The sequence below is a fragment of the Adelges cooleyi genome, unplaced genomic scaffold (genome assembly GCF_023614345.1).
Source record: "Adelges cooleyi isolate 19-005CV unplaced genomic scaffold, UGA_ACOO_1.1 ACOO_flye_CR_arks_rails_tigmint_CR_PRNA_574, whole genome shotgun sequence".
NCBI lineage: Eukaryota > Metazoa > Arthropoda > Insecta > Hemiptera > Adelgidae > Adelges > Adelges cooleyi.
Window position 1 is genome coordinate 5999230 of NW_026096268.1, and position 23135 is coordinate 6022364.

Genomic DNA, 23135 nt, shown 5'->3' on the forward strand with positions numbered 1-23135 from the left:
TTAATATTTTTAATCTAGTTGAAAATAAAAAATGAAGATCGATTAAATAAATAATAATAGTTCATTGGTTATAACAAATTGACCTTACAACATAAGTACTTATTTATTTATAAAACAATATAATACAAAAAAAAAAAATAATTAACAATCGTTTAATGAAGCAATAATTTTTTTAAAATTATTTAACTGAGCTTCGTCTAACCCAATATCATTAGCGTACATAGAAAAATTTAATGCTAGCATTACCGCACAAGACTTCACGTGCGTTTTGAAATATTCTATTTTCTTCTTGTTTTGCTCATCAAACTCTCTTCTCTGAAGTTCCAACTGATTTTTCAAATTCAATATAGAACTGACGATTTGACCCAAGTGTTCCCTTACCACACCATATTCATCTTCTTTTAAAGACGCCACAGCTAAATTACATAATATATAGCAACACCATACGACGCTTTCGAACTCTTCTAATGTTTTATCTTTTTCCAACTGTCCAAAAAGGTAATTGTACAAACGAGATTTCTCAAGAAATTGGGTTATTTTGTTTGGCTTGCTTATGGTCTGTTCTTTCGATTTTGAAATACCATTTAGTTCAATTAACCTGGCGTTGGTCACTACTCGTCGATTTAATACTGTTGGCGGCAATTGTTGAATCGTGTTGGTCATTTCCTCTGTAATATGGTTTATGTTATTTATACAAAAGTTGAAAATAGTTTTCCAGCTTTGTGGTACGTTGCCGGCAAAGCTCAGACTAAATATATCTTTTCTCCTGGACACATCATTTATTGTTGCTAGATAGAGATCGTATAATGCCAATGATTTGATAATCTTTGTATCGCAGTTTAGAGCTTCGAGTAAGCCGAAACTATCTTGTGCAATAGTGATTATTGGAAATTTGACGTGCTCAGTCATAGTAAGATAAACAATATGTTGAAACGAATAAAACAAATACAACACAAACGAAATGGAAAACCACAAGTGAATTATAAAATAAATATCTGCGCACACTACGGGATTTATTCCGTACAGAGGAATAAATACAAAAAGAGTGTAAGCAAACGATTTCTTCATTGACTTCAGCACATGTTCTTGGACTTTAGACATAAACATGGTGTACTTTGTTGTTTGGATGATTGGAAAATGTAAATCCTGTACGTTGTAAATGCTCTCATAATGATATATTGCTCCAGCAATCGCACAACCGGCGTTGATCAACAACCAATGGTTCTCGTTTGCGTTGAACGAGTTTAGACAAGATAAACACCAGGCACTCGCCGAACACAAAAGGGCACAGGACATGGCTTGCAAGTGCACCCCTCTGACAGCTTTGCGTAAACGATTCTTGCATGGTACGTTGGATCGCACGTACGTCCGTAACGTCACTTTAACGAATACAAACGCCGCAACCAATACAGCTGGCACGTACAATACCGAGTACAAACTGAACGACAAGTTGAGAATGGTCCGTAACGAAACCAGCGAAGCCGATGTGTACGACAGTAAAAACGAACTCAACACGGCTTTGAACGTTCTTACGGCGAAAACGTTGTTTTTGGCCATTGTGTCGCTGTAAGTCGACGTTGTTCAATAAAATAGCATTGTTACGGTTCGACCAAAATTATAATTTACAATTGTAATTGTAATCACAAAAATCGCGTACGGGCGGTCTTTAGAGCGATTTCAAACATAGAAAAGCCAAACGGTAAATAATGATTACAAATTTAAATTTAAAAACTGAACACCCAAGTCTCATTGGTGATTTGACTATTTGACTATTTGACATTCCGTTAGAAATCGAAAATCCGAACTCGGTTTCGGATTTGCCGAAAAGCTCAATTTATAGGTTAAACCGCGGTTACTAAGCTGATACCGAAAACAACAAGGAGGTTGTGTTCAACACACAGATAAATAAAACACCTGTGGCATATATATATAACCGAAATCCCCTAGATTTCTGAATTAAATAAATTATGTTTCAGAACAAAAACGAAATTCAATCGTTGGGTTTAATCAATTTTTATGAATGTTTAATTCATAGAAAAGACATTAATTGAGGTTTAATTTTCATTTAGTACTTTACCTTTATCTCAATATCGATATCAAAGATCGTATCGATTGTGACCATGAAACACTTGTTCATGCTTTGGAATTTGGGCGTATCAGTATTCAGTATTGTCAGTTCATAACAAACACAAGCGATCTCGAGAACAATCGAATTTTAAATAAATATTTTTTTTTTTACCATTTATTCAATTTGTTTTAACGTTATTATTATAGAAAATGGTGTGCATTTACCGAAACATCTTATAAAATGAATTATCTTTTAAAATTTGTTGTGACTGCGGTAGTTCTTGCTTCACGTAAGTAAAAAATTGTTCGTTTCAAGTCAAGATAGAGTTATTCCACAGGTGTGTCCGACTATCCCCTTTCTTACAAAGGAAAAAAAAAATAATTCGTTACCTCGATTAATTACAAAGTATACATATCCAAAGCGAAATTAATTTCTATGACTTAATATTTCATAACCAATAATCAGTTAAAAACGGTTAAGTATTATTATTTTTGGGTAAAAAATCAATAAATTGTTAATAATATTTGACGTGTTACCATAGATTGTGTGTCATCACAATTTGACCAAAACATTAAATAACTATTTGGATACATTTTTAGCTTGCCCTCGTCAAAGAATAGTCAAAGATTCAGAATATCGTAAAATTCCTATAAAAAAAAATTGCCATGTTATCGTAGTGGGAGTTTTTATTTTCTATGTTGATTTTAAACATTATCTAAATTTTTAAATTTAATTACTGTACAAGTTACATGCACTAACAAACAGATTTGTATTGACTAATTGTAATTTCAATTCTATAGTATGTTGGAGTTATGAATTAAACAAAAAAGCACAAAATGTAATATACCATTAGTTGTAAGAGGATCGTGGTATTCATGGGAAAATGGCCGTAGTACAACAACGGAAATCGATGCCACTAGTATGTCTAAACGAGGCAGGTGCATTCGTTCTATGGAAGAAAATCATGTTAATTATACGTTTGTTTTTCAAAAAAGTGCCGGCGATTGTTATACTTGTGTTAAATTTATGGTTCGCACCATTAACGTGCTCGACAAAATGGAAAGTATGATTTTGTAAAATTAGTCCTGATGGAATATTTTAATTAATTTCTGTAATCTATCAAGGTGTTTGCATGACTCTGAATCCCAATGAAGATGAATCTCCAGACAAAATATGTCAATTTCAAGACACTCAATTGATAACTCTTTTTTCTGAAAATTACATACCTATTAATTGCCGTTCCAGTCTTGAAGGAGTTTGGCAATTTGCATATCAAGTAATTTAAAACTAAAAATAAGTATTATTTAAATGGAAGAATTTTGAAAGTTTAGAGTTTTTATTGTTTTAGTTCAATGACATAATGAGTACATTTTTATTTCTGCGATTTATAATTTTTAAAAATTAAATTGCAGTAGTTTAGTATGTTCTCTTTATTAAGTTATTAATATTTATATATCAATACTTGCTTTTATATTTTTTTCATCACTGTTGTTACTCCACAGAACCGTTTTCGTTTCACCGGGGAATGCAACAATCCAGAAGCTCAAATTAAGTCCTGTCAAACGGCTGGTACCCAATTTTTAATAACCAATCAAAAATTTAACATAACATACAAGAAATGCCCTGGAATGACTGGTACATTTGATGGAGGTAAGTTTTTCAAGTTCTTTAACCCCTGGATTACCGGAATAATAATAGTAACTATAAAATTAATAAAAATTTGTTTTTCAGTTGTCGAGTACAGCTGTTTAGGCGATTGGTTCGTAGACAAGAACCATTTCTTTGCGGTGGCTAACACTAAAGAATCGAGAAAAGACGAAAAATACAGATGTTTTTTGAAAAATCGAGACGACGATTTATACATTGGTGTATCAATAACCGCCGAATGCAATACACTTCAAACCGTAGAAAAAAGCCCAGAAAGATTGCACGTAAATCCAGGTAATTAACCCGTCAATTACTTATTCATAGTTGTTTTAAGCTCCAATATTATTAATGTTGAATTTTTTTTTTCTTATTTAAGTGAAAGCTGAAGTTGTAGAACCCGGTTGTAGACTGCCTCAAAACTTTAGTGGAAACTGGGTGAATACAGCCAATATGGATGCGGATGTGTTCATAAACGAAACGCACATAATCGAAACTTGGTATCCGGACCAGGCTCGGTTTAGACGTACAATATATGTTTGTCGAGAACAAAGAGGATCTCGATATATGATGGCCAGACTCACAGTTGACGGATGGTAATTTAAAAAAAGTTATTTATTATTAAATTTAAATTTTACTTAAAAATGGTTAATATTTGTATGTCTTATTATAATTAATGCTCAATAACATGTTAGTGCTTGTTTATTGACTATATTTGTCTAATTCAAATTTTGTTCTCAGTCAAAAAGATTATGTTTGCTTTGACGTTGTGCCACGACATCACAACATAATTCGTTATCGACGTGGGCTCGCTTTCATCAAGGATAATTTTCACACTGTGTGTTCGTGGGTTCAATTTCCCAACAAAGACAATTGGAAATATGACATCTTTGTCTGTAAGTATTGTTTTTTTATTAAGAGACATAACATGTTAGTTTTTTCTTTTTCAGGTACTGTTTATTGAATATATTATAATAAAATTCATTTTTGTTAAAGCGAGAACTCCTGTACCTGTAAGATGTCCGGTAGCAGGCAAATTCAATTTCACACAAAAAGGTGATTTCCTTTTTGAAACTCGTATACTAGGTGGTGTTACGTTGTCGCCGCGACCTCAGATTGGGTGTAAGGATAAGATATCGGATTTCTCGGCGTGCGATGGTGATCAAAAAGAGATAACAATCGACGAAACTTTCTGTCTTGACGTCGACCACCGTGGACAGCCAAAAGATATTTACAGCGACCCCGATTATAGGCTGCAATGTATCGGATATTGGAAGGAAAATCTGAAATCTTATTTGATAACGTACGACCCATTAGATGCAGCCAGCATGTACAGGTGTTGGGTTTATCAGCGGGCAGATCTTAATCGCATTCTCATGTCGCAATCCATCGGATCATATTGTGAACTCAGACAAGACGCTTTCAGCTTCAACTACACACAGGGAGCCACCGTTGCCGTGGAAATGACAGAATACGAACGAGAACGTAAGGATTAATATAGATACCTGTGTATAAATTCATTTTATTGATAAAATTTTAAATTTTAGGAGATCAATGTCCTATGTATTTTGACGACGGTACTAATCCGTGGATACAAGCCGAAAACTACATACAAGTATTTAGATATGGAAAAGCATCATCGATTGTAGTGTCGTCTTTCCTGCTTTCAATTGCTACATTATTTACTATAATTTTGTAAAATGTCATAGCATTTGTAATTTTTTGACATAGGCTTAAAGAAAAAAAATAACTAAAAACTTTGGTAAACATTATTTGACTATATCTATACTTAAAGTTTTCAGTTTCTATACTTTAACTTTTTTTAAGGCATTCCTTTTATTTTTTTTATTTTTTCATATTATGTTTAAAATTTAAACTTTATATTTATTTTATAACTCGACAATATAATTTTCTTACATCCAATATCACCAAGTATTGTTAATGCTTAACATAAAATAAAAATCCATAGAAATATGATAGTTAAGTTTTAACAATACTTGGCGAAAACGGGTGTATTTATATTTTATTAATGATTAAATTGAAAGATATCATTATTTATAAAACACCAACGATCGAATAAGCTTAGTATATTATTATTATTATGAAAATTGAAATGCAAAGACTTAATACAATTATTATTACATATTTTTAGTCTAATTAATGCCGTCCACTTTATGAATATTTATACTAGTTTTAAAATATGTTTTTATAATAGTGTTAAACGTTACTTATATGATATGATAATATTAGTCGATACGTTATTTGATTTTTGTAATCTTATCCGTCCATTTTTGTATTGCACTTTTGTAAATTTTTATAATATTATAATTTATACTATTATATTGATAGATTGTAATTTTTAAAAAAAATGTTTACCTTTTACCTTATTCGTTGTAGTGTCTAGCACACAATACAATATATGCATTATATATATTTAAATGTGTCGTATGATCAATACATTATGTATCTAGTTATAAAAATAAAAACATTGTGTTCATCTTTAGCCTAAGAAACCATAAGATCCTGCCTAACATTAAATGTTTAAAACTATTATTATACCAATTTTAAACAATCCTCTTTCCACTACAGTCTAGTGGAAAGACCTTGATATGCGATTACAATACCACAATATTACACACAAAAAATGTACATATTTTTCTTGCTTACCCTATGAGTCATATATAGTGGTATTATATTGAAACCACATTTTTAATATTTTTTTTTTGTGATTGTTAATTATTGTAGTGTTTTATTGAAACCCCTGTTTTTTTATCAATCCTTCGACTAAAATGTTTTAATCTAATCTGAGTACATCGTTATTTCCAGACCCGAGCCAAATTGATCGAAAATTAGAATTAAGCTATTAATCATCTAAGGAAATACAGCCGATGAGCCAATACTGACCTGAACAAGAGATTAAAATAATCGTAACTGTAATAGGAAAAAAGAAATAATTATTTTAAAAAAATGCATTAAGAAAAACAACGCAATATTTAACACATTATGTATAACATACAATATATTTATATTTTTATTATTATCATTATTATTATGCACCAAACGAGCGTTTTACAAAAAAAATCGTTCTTAATCACTAAAATTAAAATTGCACATGATAAAATTAAAATAATATTTTTGTAATACACAATATTAATAAGCTATATAAACTTTAAAAATCACAGTTGGCAAAAAAAAAAAACTCAAATCCAGTAAAAGTTTTAGTATTTACCCGAAAAATTCCCCGGTTTTTTGGACATACATCACCCCAAAAAAAAACCTTAACTGGACGGGCTTTTTTTTAAATTAAAAAAAACCCGAGCTTTTGCCAACTCTGAAAAGTTAATAATATTAAGTTTATGTATAAAATATATATATTTTATATAATTTAACTAAAAATAGTACTTGGAGAAATACGTATTATCTACGTACATAATACGTAACTGTAGTTATTAATCATAATAATTATTTCTAACTATAATACAATATAATATTATTATTATTGTTATTAACTATTATGCATTTTGTTAATTATACATTATAAATAATTATGAACGTATTATACCTATTAATATTGAAACGTAGAAAAATAAAATGGCAACTAAGTTTTTGAGACTATAAATATATATGTATACATATATTATATTATATACCTATGATAATAATAAATTTAATAATTTATTGTATATAGTATATTCTCTTAAAAAACAAAACACTTAACGTTGTTTATATTTACAAAAACCATCTTCCACCGAGGAACATTACTGAACCCGATCGAGTTAATTATATATAATTATAATACAATATATTATAATTATATTATAGTTAGCGCACTTTGTTATACTGTTGTTATCACCGGCTTACACGCGATAGTCGTCCACGACTACGTTGGATAATCTTACGGGATACTTATTTACATTTTCCCGGAATAGTGCGATCCCATGTGGGACGGGGGTCCCCCCCTCATGTGAGGCTGGTGTTTGGCCGTGCCGGAGTACCGGCTTCCCGGCCTGGAGTGCACGATGGCGTAATGGTCGCTGTTGGTCGACATAGATCTGGTCGAGTTCATCGTGGACCCGCCGGACGCGTATCCCGGTTTGCCGCCATTCAGCGAATACCTATATGTAAATACACACAAACGGTATAAGTAAACTATTTTTCAACAACGTCAATCGATCGACAGAGATTTTAGTGGACAATTTCGACTGGACTCTTGGCGGCAATAATTTTACTTTAGGTAGATGACAAATTTGTAATAATGAAGAGTAAGAAGTGTATTAGGCCTATTAAGTACTGTGACGTTAAAACTTTGGGAATGTCTGTTTTACCTGGAACCGTACTGTGATCCGTGCCAGCTACGGTATGGGTCGTAGTCTTCGATGATGCTGGGCTCCTTCTCGATGATGTCGGTGCGGGCGCACGAACACGTCATGGCCGAGCACAGGAACACGTTGATGACCAACATGATGAGGAACATGAGCCCGAATGCAATGCACAGGTAGAGCAGCCACGGGGGCCGGATGCCGCCGTCGGCGGGGTCGTCGCACAGGGTGAGGCTGCGCGGCGTCTCGCCGGGTTCCAGCACGAACACGCTAGTGCTGGCCAACAGCGTGCCCTCTTCAGGCGTGGCGTCCGTGTACACGTCTTTGGTCTGCTGCAGCGCCAGCGAGTTGGTGGACACGTCGTCGCAGTCCGGTTCCGTGCACACGCCCCGGCACACTTCGATGTCGCACTGGAAGTGCAGTTCCGAGCTGTCCGGGAACCGGAACATAGACGCCAGCGTGGCGTCTGCGTGCCCCGACTTGGGGTCGTACTTGAACGGCGTGATCACTTTCGTGTTGGACGGACATCTAGAGAACATACAAGGATTTATTATTATTTACCTATCTAGGAAAACCGAAAATGTCATTAGGGAATTTGCGTAAAGATTAAATATAATAGATTTAGATATCTTATTTAGATACAATTTTTATCGATAGACAATAGACAATAAAAAAAGTCTTATACGGCTGCTATACAAAGATTGCCCAACACGTATAGCAAATGAAAAGGCGTTCGTTTGAGACACTTCAAAAAATTTTTTTAATTTTTTACCGTTATTAGAATTCAATTAGGCAAATGCGCGTATTAGCGAGCATAACACGAGTCATGTTAAAAATCCGTTCGACTTCCGACAATGCTGGCGAACGTTCAGAATCGGTACCGCTATGGAATTGTGAGTTATTGTATAATATGTATATTATTATTGTTGTAGCGATCATCGATTATATTATACCTATTATAAAATAAGAAAAAAAGGTCGTGTCGCGTTTTCGTGCGGAAGGACGACAAACCAATAATGATACAAAAAAAAATAAAAAATAACTGCCTACCCAAGACGGAAATTAGTCAACTAAAAAATAAAAATATAATATAACCACACGATTGTGTTACCTACTGGAAACCGGGGGGGGGGGGGAGGGAAGAGGAACGGACCTACTATTATACAGTTGCGATAGGGTTCACTTACCCGCGCTCGTTGATGAGATTGACGCTGTTGTTCCTCTTGTTGAACGCGAAACAATTCTTAACGCGTATACCATAGGCTCCTGCAATTTCAAATAATACATTTTTACTACTACACATTCCTCCGTCAAAACAACCAGTGTCGTGTCATATTATTATTGTATCGTCATTGTCAGGTAATGGATGGATGTTGTCCGCCGCAGACGGATTTGCCGACTACATTTCAAACGATTTTCTATTTTTCTTTTAAGACCATAATTTTTTTGTCCATACATAATATTGCGAGTACCCAACTGCAGGACAAAAAACCATTATGATACTAGTAGTATCCACATAAAATACTGGGCTACCCCGAGTACCATTGACCCTTGGGAAATACTCGGTTTGTATTCCACGGGCTACTCTAAAAGTGTCTTAAAAAATAATATATGTCCGTCAAATATGATAATATGCCTATTACTGATTACACTAATAAACGGATCGACATGCCCTATCCTAGTGCTGTCCGACATTCATCACGGACATTCCGAGTGCTCGAGATGGTCATATTATGGAATTCCTGTAGGATTCCCGGAAGTTAAAAATGTCAACACATACTCAGTTGCTAATCGCAATCGAGTTCTTTTTGACAAGCATTATTACCACAGAAATATTTCCAAAATTGTAATCTTAGTATCATAGTTGGACGGAAATTCATTGAAAAACGAAAATCGTTTTCTAATTATTTTTTGTAAATAAGACTACACCTTTTTTAGAAAAGCTATTCGCATAATTAAAGGGACTGTGGCCGTCTAATTGTAAGAGTTTTAACCACCCAAACACATATTATGTAGCTCGATTGATAAATATTAGTTTTGTGCGCAGTTAATCTTTGAATATAAATTTTAATAAAAATATAGTGTTTCAGGATTAACTGTTTCATAATAATATGATCATACGGAAAGTTTTGTAAGGGTAAAGGTATAGTAATTATATAGTATTGTCGATATAGTATTGTCAAAAAAAATCCTAAAACTTGGATGAATGTCGATATTATATATTATCTTCTATAACGAGTTTATATAAAATATTTACCATATTTTAGTAATAATAATATGACGTATTAGCCGATAAGCTTAGGTTAGGAAAATGTTAATAATATGTAATATTGTATAGCATTTGTTATACGACGACACTTTCTATTTTTTTTTTATCATTCTCGCTAACATTTACTATATTATAAATTATAATAACAATGAAAATAAAAAACTCAAAACCTACCGTCGGGTCTGGATATCTCGGCTCTAAGCGTGTACGGATGACTGTAAACAACTTCCTGAATTCTTCTGCCGTTCTCAAGGAATTTTAACGATACCAACGACGTCTCATTCCTATAGAAAAACAAAACAAATATACAGTATGTACAGTGTATATGTTGTCGTTTGCCGACGTTTTCCACTCTTTTTAAGTAGAAACGATTTTCGAAAATATATATATATATATTTTTTTTTTAGAAATTCGCATCACAATACATAACAATATTATGTAATAACCCATTTAAACCCCCGTGGCATTATGTAGAGGCTATTGGACGCCGTACGTACTTGGAATTCTTGAACCCAGCCTTGCCGCATGTGATCACGTAGAACTTATCGTCGGCAAGTTCCAGTGTCCTGTGTATTCTTATCGCAATTGGCACTGATCTCTCTTCGGTTTTCTGAAAAAAAAATCATTCAGTTTTCACTTAGGGTAGGCAAGAGGTATCAGTAATTTTACACACAAATGAGATGGAAGATGTGAAAAGAGGCTGAGACACCGTACTCGCTTTGAAATTCAAAAATTCGCAACACAAAATACTGGCATTTATTTTGGTCTTCGAATTTTAGCAATAACTTAATAAATTAAAATATTTATCTACGGTCATCATATTATTTTCAGGTAGTGCCGAAAAGTTGTCATTTTTTAATTAAATCCAGGAACAAGTGTGAACTAAATAAAAAACCTAGCCTGAAAGTTCTAAAATGTTTAAAATGTTTATTCTTAAATAAAATCCCAAGTACGATTATTTTAAAATCTAGACTATTTTCCCGCGACTTGCAGTTAAAGCGTTTATATAAGATAGTTAATAGAGAGACGATTTCTAGTGCAAACTAAATGCAATTAGCAACGTTTACAAAGAACATAATTTTTACAAGTACAAAACAATGCAATCATAATATATTTCCTGCAATTAAATACTAATAATATCTAATTCAGTCGGTCAGAAGACAAGTTATCTTATGCTAATGGGCTACAAATCTTAAAGGCTAAGTTCCCGTATGGTTTACATATATTTGTGTTTTTTCAAATTGAATTCCTATGCGTAATCATATTAAAACTATTAAACCGTATTCTCCTTCTTAAACATTGCACGCGGTATAGAAATGTATCTTACGTCGAAAAAAGCCATCTCCTTCCAATCGCAATTGGACTTGAGGATTTTACTGAGTATCGTGAAAATCTGTATAAGTCATAGTTATACTAATATTTAATACATGGGATAGAATAGTCCCTACAGTAATCTAATAAAGGTCTCTCTCACTCTCTCTCGTCATTCGAGATAGTAATTTATATTTAATTTTTATTCCGCGTCCAAAAATAACGGCGTTTAAAAGCCTTTATAACAGTAAGTAGTAGTAAAGATAATTAACATTTATCACGTTTAATGTAGGTAATATATAATAGTATAAATAACGTTGTAACGACAGCTTCGAGTTGTCGCATTACAGTCGGACTCGGTTTAATTGCATAACTGTAATAGTGTAGCGACACAAAGTATTTGGAACAACTGACAACAACAGCGGTGTCAACTCGGCCATTCCGAAATGTAGACACCAAAATCTCGGCCGTGTACGGTGTAATGTTTTTATTTCAATTGTATTTTTTTTATTTTTTTTTATTAGACATGCTCGCGTAATGAATCATTTTTTTCATCGCCTCCACGGATCATCTGTGCTGCTGCCGCCATATAATATTATTTATCTATATACAAGTACTTTCCCTCCAAGGGGCTAGGCTTCATCGGTCGGTCAGCTGCTCAACCATAACCAGCTACCGCCGCTGTATGTTTTTTTTTTACATTTATTTACACAATATCAACATAAATATTATAACACTAAACTCACAATGTTCAGCCTGCTATCGAAAAAGATAATTGAATCATTCATCAATAGTTATCAAATATCATCAGCATGTTTCTAGCAAACTAGAAGGTATTATACAACCCATCTCAAAGAAATAATAAATTTAAACATAATATCCATGATCGGTGGTGTATATTTTTGAACAACAAACTTTTGAATAGGTGCATCCATTTAGAATTTGTTTACAACCAAACCAACCCCTTATTGAAGATGGTGAGCTGTTTGATTTTTTTATAAATTCCAATGCATTAATAACTTTACTATTTTAAACGTTGTATTCCTCTTAGGTATATAAAACCCTTGATGCATTTTTAATAAAACCTCAATAATAACAGAAGTATATTTTTAACAATTAAATATTATACCCAGTTGTTTAAAAACCGGAACACCAACAATATTTTAGTTGAAAAAAAAAATCAAACAAACCGATTGGATGTTATACAAAAACATGCTTACCGGTTCTGTGTACGAATTTAGGCATAATATTATAATAGTTTAGTAGTTTGTAGTTTTTAATTAATTCAGACTGATGATTTGTTTGTTTTATATCCGAGGTCAATGTAATTAATGTGAAGCATATCTAGCTTGTGCTGTGGCGGCAACGTGATACGTAAAGAAGTATTAAACATAAAATATAATATTTAATGTAAAGCTTTAAATTAGAGTCTGTACCTACATAACGACTGGTTATCATGAACGTTCGATCTCACCAAAGAAACTTTTAACGGCACTTCACTCTTTTTTTTAAAAGACGTCATTAAATTGTCAAAACAACCATTATGTAAGTTATTAATGAAGTAAAAAAATAAAACAGAAATTTATGCGCCAATTGAACTTTACGAAAACTATTTAATAGAGTTATCTTACCGCTTTGAGTATAGTATTAAATAATAAATATTATCGTTTTTTTATTAATTCAAATATTATACAGAACCCATTAAAAAGATAATAAACGTACTAATGCACCTGTTGATCCGCATTCATGTGAGATTATGTTTTTTTCTAAATAAGGGCCATTCCATGTAAAATAAACGCATCGTTTTTCATTCGTAGTTCGAATATTTTCGAAACTTTTTTATTGATAATAAAAATAAAAAGAGTGTTTGCACGATTTTGGCTCTGTAAGTGCATATTTTCGTGTGTACTAAGCAAATTAAAATTTCACAGGCGAATTAGTCAATTGGTCACCGGCAGTGGAAATAAATAATGATGTCATTTATTCTTGGTATACATTATTATGTACACTATAGGCGTATATAGCTTGTTGTGTCTATGCTCTGAGGTATGTTTCGTCGTGACATGAGTAAAACGACGTTTACTAACCAAACGACGGCCATAACGGATTTTTTTCTCGGTTCTCCTCAAAACAATCGGAATGTCGGAAAACTGTTACAATACAAAATTGGTTTGTGTTTATTTTTACTAAAATAATTTTTAAAAAAAACGGCGGAGAACACAGATATTAACGAAGTGTCATCACGTTAATGTACCTACACGGAAATAAGTGGAACTGTTAAGTACACTGAATCGGTGCAATCAATACGCATGCATTTGTTTTGATGTCAAATAATATTATATTACATGAAATGATTGTCATTATTAAGACACCGGTAAATGCGCCTATTCAGATTTTCTAACCGAGAAAACTATAAGAATTTTTATATAATTTAGACTTGGATACTTGGATAAAGTACTTTTGTAGTGTATTGTGCAAAATATAAAAAAATCGACGAACTAGAGTAACAATAAATGGGGAATATATCAATTATTAACAACAAATAATAGTATAGTGGACTGCATTTGTGGGGTTTAATTTGCATTTTCTTATTCACCTCTAATTAAAAACTGAAGATAACGTATTAAAAAAAAAAAAACACATTGGACATTAATTTCCAGTTATTCGCATGAATAGAATTCCTTGTATTAATTACCATTATCTTATTAGGTCATCCGGTCCTTACAACAGACAAAGTAATTGTCGGTCCAGTTAGTTTTAAGTTATGTAAATCGTATTCAAACCGAAACGTTACAGTTTTTCTCAGCCACTAAGAAAGAAACCGACGAGAGGGTTTCGTGTCCTCCTAATGCATACTGATTAAGAAAAAAAACCAGTACAGTGGGGTCGGTGCATAGTGGGGACGGGGAGGTCACAGGTTTACAGGAATTTTTAAATCTGAAAGTGATAAAATCACTTAAATGATTGTTTTAAATGAAGGTTCTGTATTTACAAATGAGCATCAAAGCGTTTATTTGAAAGCGATTTTATCTGAGAGGACTAGTACAGTAGAGTATTGGCATAATGTAATCAAAGCAATGAGGAAACGGAGAGGTCACAGGTCTACAAGAATTATTATAAATAAAAAAAGTGATAAAATTGAATAAAATCACTTTCAAATAAACGCTTTGATGCTCATTTGTAATTATAGAACCTTCATTTAAAACTTTCTAACTTTGCTGGTTTATACTGTGCTTGGTTTGGACTGTACTGGCTTGAAAATACTAACTACCGATTTGCATCGAAGCGTTTTTTCGAAAGTGATTTTATCACTTTCAGATTTAAAAATTCCTGTAAACCTCTGACCTCCCCGTCCCCAATATGCCCCGACCCAACTATGCTCCGTCCCCACTATGCACCGACCCCACTGTACTGGTTTTTTTTTTGTTTTTTGCAAAAACTTAGTGGACCAAATAACACATATACAATGTCTTGTTATATTTTGTTGGAATGGTCAACGATTCATGTTTCAATCGTTTGTACTCCATAGTTTAAATTATAATCGCTTATTCTCAATAAAATTAATATTTATGTATTATATACTTCCATTAAAGCAATCTCACACAAACTATTTATACTTCATAGATTATATTATTTCAAAGCTATATTATACTTCTATTTTACTAGATTCACAATGTACAAAATAAAATGCAACTAAAAAAACCTTTTCATAGATCCTTAAAATGTAAAGGGTGGGATAGTGAAACGGGTTTTACCATTTAAATACATTAGAAAATCACCGTTTTACTGCCTCATCCTGTATATTAATTTCTTGTTATTTTCTAAAGAAAAATGGATTTTCTTACATTTAAATTAAAATAAATCGTATACTGGTACTGTGATGGAGAAAACAATAAATTTTACATATATATATTACTTATTAATTAAATATTACTAACGTGTATAGCCACTAGCGGTCGGCTGTTGCCTGTTATTTAACAATAACCTTTTATGGAGATTTTAAAAATTGTGTTTTTTTAATAATAGCATAGGAGCAGTATCATGATGTTAAATGTTCACGAGATTTGATCTAGTCATAAAATAAAGTATTCTGGGAATAATAACTATAGACCTCAACATTTAACCAAAAACGTTTTCAGTCTTCGTTCGCATCCAACTTGTCCTCAACCACCGCCTTAACTTATTTTCACTGCCATCAGTGTCACAACTAAGATAAGACTTGGGCACATTTACACCTTTTTTTGTCTTTTCATGTCACACGACAAAACATGCTCGCTGTGAGAATTTAATAAAAAAAAAATGTTTTTTCTCATTTGATTCTAATGTTGTAATGATGTACAGGATAGACAGGACCGAGATAAATACACGAATAACATTTATTTATATATGTATTATACAAAGTTCTCCGAAAAGAGTCGTCGAACGGCACATGTCATCAGTTTTTACGATACATAATATATAAAAATTTACTATCGTTCTATGTGTGTCTATATATATTTCAAATTGGGATGTATATCACACGGTCATTTTATTATTATGTATCGATATAAACACACCGTGAAATTGGATATCAGTAGTTTTTCTCACATACACACTGACAGTACAACAATAATAGTGTAACTTGAATTATGTTATGTTTGTCAGCTCGGCAAACGGTACTTGGGTGTGTTTTGTGTGATGGCCGATGGACTTGTAATAGAATTTCGGGACAATCGCATTTACTGTGACGTTGTTATTGGCGTGTAAATGTCAAAACCGATCTGGGGCCGTTTACATGGTATACTCAGATGTACTCACGTTGTTGACGAATATGCCACAGTAGTCTGACGATCCCTGTGTGGCCAACAGGTTGATGCCAAGAGTGGTGAGTTTGGTGCCGTTCCCGTAGCTCAGACAACTGGCTGTCCTGTGGTCTCTGGCGTGTACGGCTCCTGTGAGGAACAATTGTGAATTAATAGTTTTCTAATAGTAATTTGTACTTATCATCAATTAATATTTGACATATACCCATCGACAGAATGGGGTTTTAGAAAAGAAGTGGCCCCCGTCGTACTAAACGAACCCCAAACAGAACAGCATGGGATGTAATTAATAGTCTTATGAGACTTGACCTATGATTTTGGTCAGTCCATACTAAATCATTCAGACTGGTTGTTCGGGCATTTTGTGTACAATTGTGCAATATTCGAGAGGAAGTCCTGCGTCAAATCTACGGGTCTTGGAGAGATCAAAGCTTAGGTCATATGAAAGAAAAACAAACCAAGATCTAAGAAATAGATCAGGAAAGGAAGATATAGTAACAATAATGAAAAACAGAAGATTATACTGTGTACGCATGTGTGGAGGGCACAAAAGCAAATGATCCGGGAAGTGGTAAAATTGGTCCCTTATAGTAAAAAACCATTAAGCGCACATGACAAAGATGGATGGATAAAGTTCAGAAGGATCTAAACGTGTTGGGAAAAAACTATGGCAAATAATTGGCGACTGATTGGGAGAGATGGAGAGGAGTGGGCGTTGCGGTAAAAGGCCTGAATGGTCTATATAAGGTCAACAAAGAAGAAAAATAATTACAATTGTCACAAAAGTATAAGAAAGTCTAGGAGAAAAATTAAATTTGTAATATCGTCGATCTAGAATAAGAAAAACGTTACAACCAATTGAAAAAAATTAATTTTTTGTTTTTAAAAAGTGCAAGACCGGTTCTTTAGTAGTTACACTTTATATTCGACAAAATAAAAGTTTCTGTAAAAAACTTGTATTTATTTTAAAACAGTTTTATAGAATTCTTAATAATAAAAGTTTTACTAAAAGAGTAGATTTCACAGATTTTTGTATAATAACTTATTTAAAAAACTTTAATAGTCGACCCCAAGTAGTTGGGAGTGTAAGGCGAAGACGAAGATTTAAATAACTTTTATAAAACAAATTAACAATCACTTTTGATATGTAACCTGTTTGAAAAGTTCTATAATTTTTTCAAGCCCTGATTATTATTTTTTTTTTTAAAGTTTTTAACTGATTTTATGTTATGTCTATAGTATCCAATGAACGTTCCGAAGCGGGAAATTTGTGAAGGGGTAATAACGACGTTTATGGGGCTGAGTCCCTCAGGTTCTCCATCGGTTATGCCGATGATCTTATTGTGTGTATACGTGGGCGGCTGTAGACTCGAGGGCCGGTTGCGAAACGACCGAAGCTAATGAAAACTCACCGCAGATAATATATACATTGTATGTGATAAATGCGTTCAATTTTCTCGAACGTCAAACGGTTCTCTCTCTGTTGGTTTTCATAGGAATCGTTCCAAAACTGTATTACGCACACTTCGCTGCTGTATATCAAATTAAGGTGTAATATGACGTCAATAGCGGTGTGTAAAACGTCTAAATAAATTAATAATTCACAGAACGACGAAAAACGAATTGCAAGCCGCGTGTAATACGGCACAATGAAATCTACGTGCGTTAACCATTAAAGATAAAAAAACCAATAGAAATTCGTCCAATATGTTTAGGCTTCGATGCGGAGGTGAAAAAAGAAAGCGTATTGATTTTCCAATGCAATAAGCCTATGTAGAACTGACATCGTACACCAAAAGTACTATATTAGGCCAAAAGTAGAAAAAAGTTCATCTTCTTTAAATTTGCGAAAACCATTTTAAAAGTTGACAAACTGTTCTTTTTTGAAATACAACACTAAAAAATGTTTTGGGAAGTGATTTTATTATTGCTTATAATATATTTCTTTAGACATGTAATATCTATATTGATTTTTTTTTTTGGTCAACGGTTAATATGATCAATTTTTCCAGATTCAGGTATTTTAAACACTTCTGTTCACCAATTACAGCTATCAAAGAAATTTTAAACCTAAGCCATACAAACTACAGGCATGATATACATGTCTAACAAATATAGTGCTCTATTTCCAAGTGCATCCATTTATTTTTTCTATGTATGACCATTTTATTTTTATTGTAATTATTTAAAATTAAAATGCTTTTTTTATGAAATTTTGTTGCGGTAAATGGAAAAAAACATGTGATAAAAACTATAGTTTATGACATGAATTATTAAATGATGTCGGTTATTTTAAGATAATTTTACCAACAAATATAATTCTAGAAATGTTGAAAATAATATGAACACAATATTTGTATATTACTTAACATTTTCTCTGATGTGTCGCGTGAGTTCTACTCTGCAAAATGCATGTGTATTTATGGCAAGCATACCGAGAAGGTAAACCGGCAGTAGATTTGCTCTTATAATGCGTTGGTTAGCCAGAGCGGAAGTAAAATTGTAGGTGTAAAATGTATACTATGCGTCATCAGATGTTTGAGGCAGAGAGGACAAGGGAGTGGGCGCAAATTCTTATGTACAACGATGACATAATTCTAAACAAATGTCAATGTATACACAATGTGTAATAGTGTGCGAGGATACGGTGTAATTAAGATTATAATTTTTCAGAACATTTTTTAAAAATATTTTTCTCGTAGCGAGGCCCAAATGAACGCGATATTTTTTTAATGGTATTATATGACGATACAGAAACATATACACACGATTGATCTATGTGCGCGTAGATCATGGATTTTCGAGGACGTGTCTACTAGATGTGGTCCTCATGGGTTCGTTCAACTATTGTCAGTAATATACCTAACTAATGTAATTATACCTAGTACGCAGTGTAATTTTAGGAGGATCGATAATTGCAGTGAATTCGAGAAGAATAAAACCATTTTGTATCTACCAACCATAATAATTATTGAGCACGGTTACAGCGCAGTATATTACTGTTATTATCATGCATGTATTATTTTACATTAATCCTAAGGGTCATCTCATGTTATACCAACAATACAATTTTTAATTCTTATACATGGGATAAAAAAATATTTTCGGAATTCCAAAATATTATTTCAAAAAATTGTCACTGTCATCAGTTTACTTTATTTAAACCAGCAAGTGTGTGATTTTTTTGTTGGTGGTGAAAATATGATTTATAGCCATAAAAAAAAGAAGAATAAAGTGAATTAGAATAGTAAATAAAAATGCAACCCCCACACAATGCATACCAAATAAAATGATCTCAAAGTGATAACTGTAAATGTGTGCATAATCAGAAACAGGAGTGGGAAAATATATAGTTTTCAAAATAATTCTAGAACAAAAATTGTTTTATACAATTTTGTAGTATAAGTGATATTTGATGAGTGGATTTGGACTGGGAATGATGCAGTTTATGTATGTATCTAATATACGGGTCGTTCGTGATTGAATGAATAACGACTTACTAGGTTTTTATTTACTATGGACATTTTTTTTTTAAATGGTAAAATAATTATGTTACTAGATGACCATAGCTATTTAATAGTTTATAGAGACTGAAGGTCTCTAAACAATTGGCCTATGAATAGATACAAAGGAACTACTTTTTTTTTTGCACATCCTATATGAGTCAACTAACGGTTATTTTTAATGGCTAACCTTTATAAAGCAATTAAAACGATTTTAACATTTACCGGTCGGTCTCGTCTCGTTTATTATAATTATTATTATTATTATTTTGAAGGGGTTTTTGTACTTAAAAGACAGATTGTGCACAATTAGATGTGCATTAGATAAAAAAAATAATATAATAATAAGCGGCTTACATCGTCAAAAATCAAAATAGCGGTTATTAAACCTACTGTTTTTTTAAACTTAAAACAAAAACTCATCGTTGTAAAACCGAAAAAAAATATCTACTACGAATAAGCCAAAACAAAAAGGTGTTCACTTTAATGCGTTGTTTAAAAACCTAAATTGGATTTTAATAGCGGGCCAATTGTGCGTATGTGTTCTGGTGGTACACAAACGGTTAGCTTAACATTGATAATAGGTAATGTTTTTTCATATTGTGCAATGTACTTTGAAATCCATTAATAGAACAGAGGCCCAGGCGACTAACAAAAATACAATCATGTGTCCTCGTGGGTCGATTTGGGAGTTGCAAGAATCGGATGAACCAGTCAGTGCAGTGGGAAACAACGGTCGTGATGTGTTAATTTCACAGGCATGCTGAAACTTCTGTAGCTTTAGAAGGGCCCATGCATTATTTTTAAGTAGGCTGAAAAATCTTAAAAAAAGTAAGGACCAAAGTATATCGATGAAAGGTCCATTTTTGTTTAAAATTATTATAACACTGGATCTATTTAAATTGTTTTGGATAAACATTTAATTTTGTATTCTTCTTTGGCCAATGTGTAATAAAACCATATGACTGAAATTAATTTTAAACTTTTATCATATTTTTCGTAATTTTTGTATTTTTTAATTTGTTTTTATTTGCATATATTTAAAGATATTGTGTATGTATTTATACTTTTATTATTTAAATTTACTTAAAATTTGGATGTGTTAAATTTAATTAAATGCCGCAAATCTTTAAAATACATTTTATGCTGATATATAAGGTACATAAATATTAAAAAAAAATAGTCAATAAAATATTTGATACATTTTTTCTGATTTTTTATATTTGATATTGTGAAATCTTAACAAAAAATATTAAAGAATTTATAAATCCCAAAAGTGTGAAAATCAATACTCTTTATTATATCAGCTTTAACCGAATTATTCGTTATTACATAGGTCACAGTACTTTAGAGAAGTTACACTAAATTTTTACTTTTTGGACATTTTACTCGTTGTCATTTTTATTCTTGGTTAATATAATATTATCACTATCTATTATATATATTATTATTATGTCAATATACTTATTACTACTTTTGGCTTTTCTAGAAATTATCTTTTAAGGTTGTAACTTTTATCGCATCGACCACTTTTATATTTTAGGAATATATAGTATGTATTATTTACCCTTCAGCACCGGTACTTATAAGAACTTAATTACTATTAGCGAGGAGACTAGTACAGTTGGCTTCAAGCTCTACGATTTAAGGCCGTGCACATTTATGGTTATATTTAGAACATGACAACGAACACCATTTGAGCAAAAATGACAATAAGAAAGAAAAGAGTGAAAACAACTTGTGTATTTTTTTTTGACATAGTAACGATTGAGCGGACGTCGAACCTTTCGATTTCATAACATAATAATATTTTAATTTTGACATTTTATTTTATAGGTAAGTGTGTTATGTAAAATAAAACAAAATAATATTATTTTAAATGTGCAATCGGCATTCCGTGACATGTTCGACGTTAAATGCACACGGTTATGGTCAGATCGTCGTGTATACCTACACATAATAATACACTTAATAAGGAAGGCGTATAGTGCATACACAATGAACGACTCGGAGGTAACAAAGCAGAAAAATACAAACAAAATACAGCTTAATGATACCGCACCGCCGTTGTCCGTGTGTGTACGTTACACATTCAAATTGGCTTTAAATTACCGTAAAGACCACTGCTGCGAGACATCAGATTAAAAAACACAGGCTTAAGTATAATATACTGTGGGCATTTTGTTATATGAGTTTAAAACTTTCAAGAGTTGATCAACCGGTATTGGTCGGTGCTGTTATATATTTATGCTCAAGGGCCACAACGATGGTAAGATCTCAGCTCATTTACAATGCAAGGAAAGATTTAAGTATATAACAATATATTATTAATTATTTAGAGCTCGGAAGCTGATGATAGAAAAATACTAAAATTAATATTTTACCTAAAATGGTTTTAATATTGTCAATAATGATAAAAAATAACGAGTTACTCAAAACTGTCGTTAAATGTTCTCAAAGAGTGAATTTGTTAAGTACCAAATGCTTAGAAAATGTTGACCGGTGACATACAAAAAATATACTCAACTTCCCTATGAAAACTCAATGAAGACTTCAAAGCGGCAAATACTAATATATAAGACTAACAGTTAATACGCATTAAGTTTATTTACTGGTCTTAACTCTAATATAACTTTAATATCGTGTGTCCGGTATGAATCTATACAAGTTAATATTTTTTCTCTGTTGTAATGTTATGTGTGAGTAACACGGTTTATTCAAATTTGTAGCTTCGCTGAGTCAAACAAACGTGGGCTTTTGTTAAGTTTCCTTGAAAGAAAATAACCCTGGACCACGCCTACTAATAAGCTGCCTTCGAACGTGAAAATAAACGAAGACAATAATAGGTACGTACAGCGTTCTGTAGCATTCATACCTACTCTTCAAATATGAGTATGCAATTGACTAGACACTAAAGTTAAAATAACTAAACAAACATCTATTTTTTAGAATGAAATGTATAAAAACGCAGATAATTTCATTAAATATTTATAAATAGCTTAATGGTTTTTTTCATTAATATATTATAAAAAATTAGCCTATAATTTTAGAAAGCGTACAAAATGTAGTTGGACAATCGCAATACAATCTGTATTGCATTAACATCTCATCTTTTAATTAAAATCTAAATAACGTACCGTGGTCGCTATACGTTTAGAAAACAAACAAAAACCGGAAAGTTAACGGAGTATACACACATTTTAACGCATTGAACGCACA

The 23135-nt window shown here is 32.3% G+C and overlaps 3 protein-coding genes across 3 annotated transcripts in view; 1 reads left to right on the top strand and 2 right to left on the bottom strand.

Moving 5' to 3' along the window:
- Nucleotides 1-42: 42 nt before the first annotated feature.
- Nucleotides 43-1818, bottom strand: LOC126843339 (nucleoporin Ndc1). Its single transcript, XM_050580783.1, has one exon. The coding sequence runs from the start codon at nt 1555-1557 to the stop codon at nt 142-144; it is 1416 nt and encodes a 471-aa protein (XP_050436740.1). The 5' UTR covers nt 1558-1818; the 3' UTR covers nt 43-141.
- Nucleotides 1819-2179: 361 nt separating this feature from the next.
- LOC126842784 (uncharacterized) lies at nt 2180-5992 on the top strand. Its single transcript, XM_050579931.1, is given in 10 exon segments — nt 2180-2357; nt 2869-2892; nt 2895-3131; nt 3193-3344; nt 3571-3718; nt 3800-4009; nt 4092-4308; nt 4454-4608; nt 4709-5197; nt 5260-5992. Coding segments are annotated over 10 exon segments (1833 nt in total). The 5' UTR covers nt 2180-2308; the 3' UTR covers nt 5412-5992.
- Nucleotides 5993-6704: 712 nt separating this feature from the next.
- The window catches only part of LOC126842785 (uncharacterized), a 33316-nt gene continuing 16885 nt past the window's right edge, over nt 6705-23135 (bottom strand). Inside the window, exons 3-8 of the mRNA XM_050579932.1 lie at nt 16409-16542; nt 10798-10910; nt 10475-10584; nt 9219-9297; nt 8038-8559; nt 6705-7827 (exon numbers count right to left, since the gene is read on the bottom strand). Coding sequence (XP_050435889.1) covers nt 7623-7827; nt 8038-8559; nt 9219-9297; nt 10475-10584; nt 10798-10910; nt 16409-16542 — 1163 coding nt within the window. The 3' untranslated portion in view covers nt 6705-7622. The remainder of the gene's footprint in view (nt 7828-8037; nt 8560-9218; nt 9298-10474; nt 10585-10797; nt 10911-16408; nt 16543-23135) is intronic.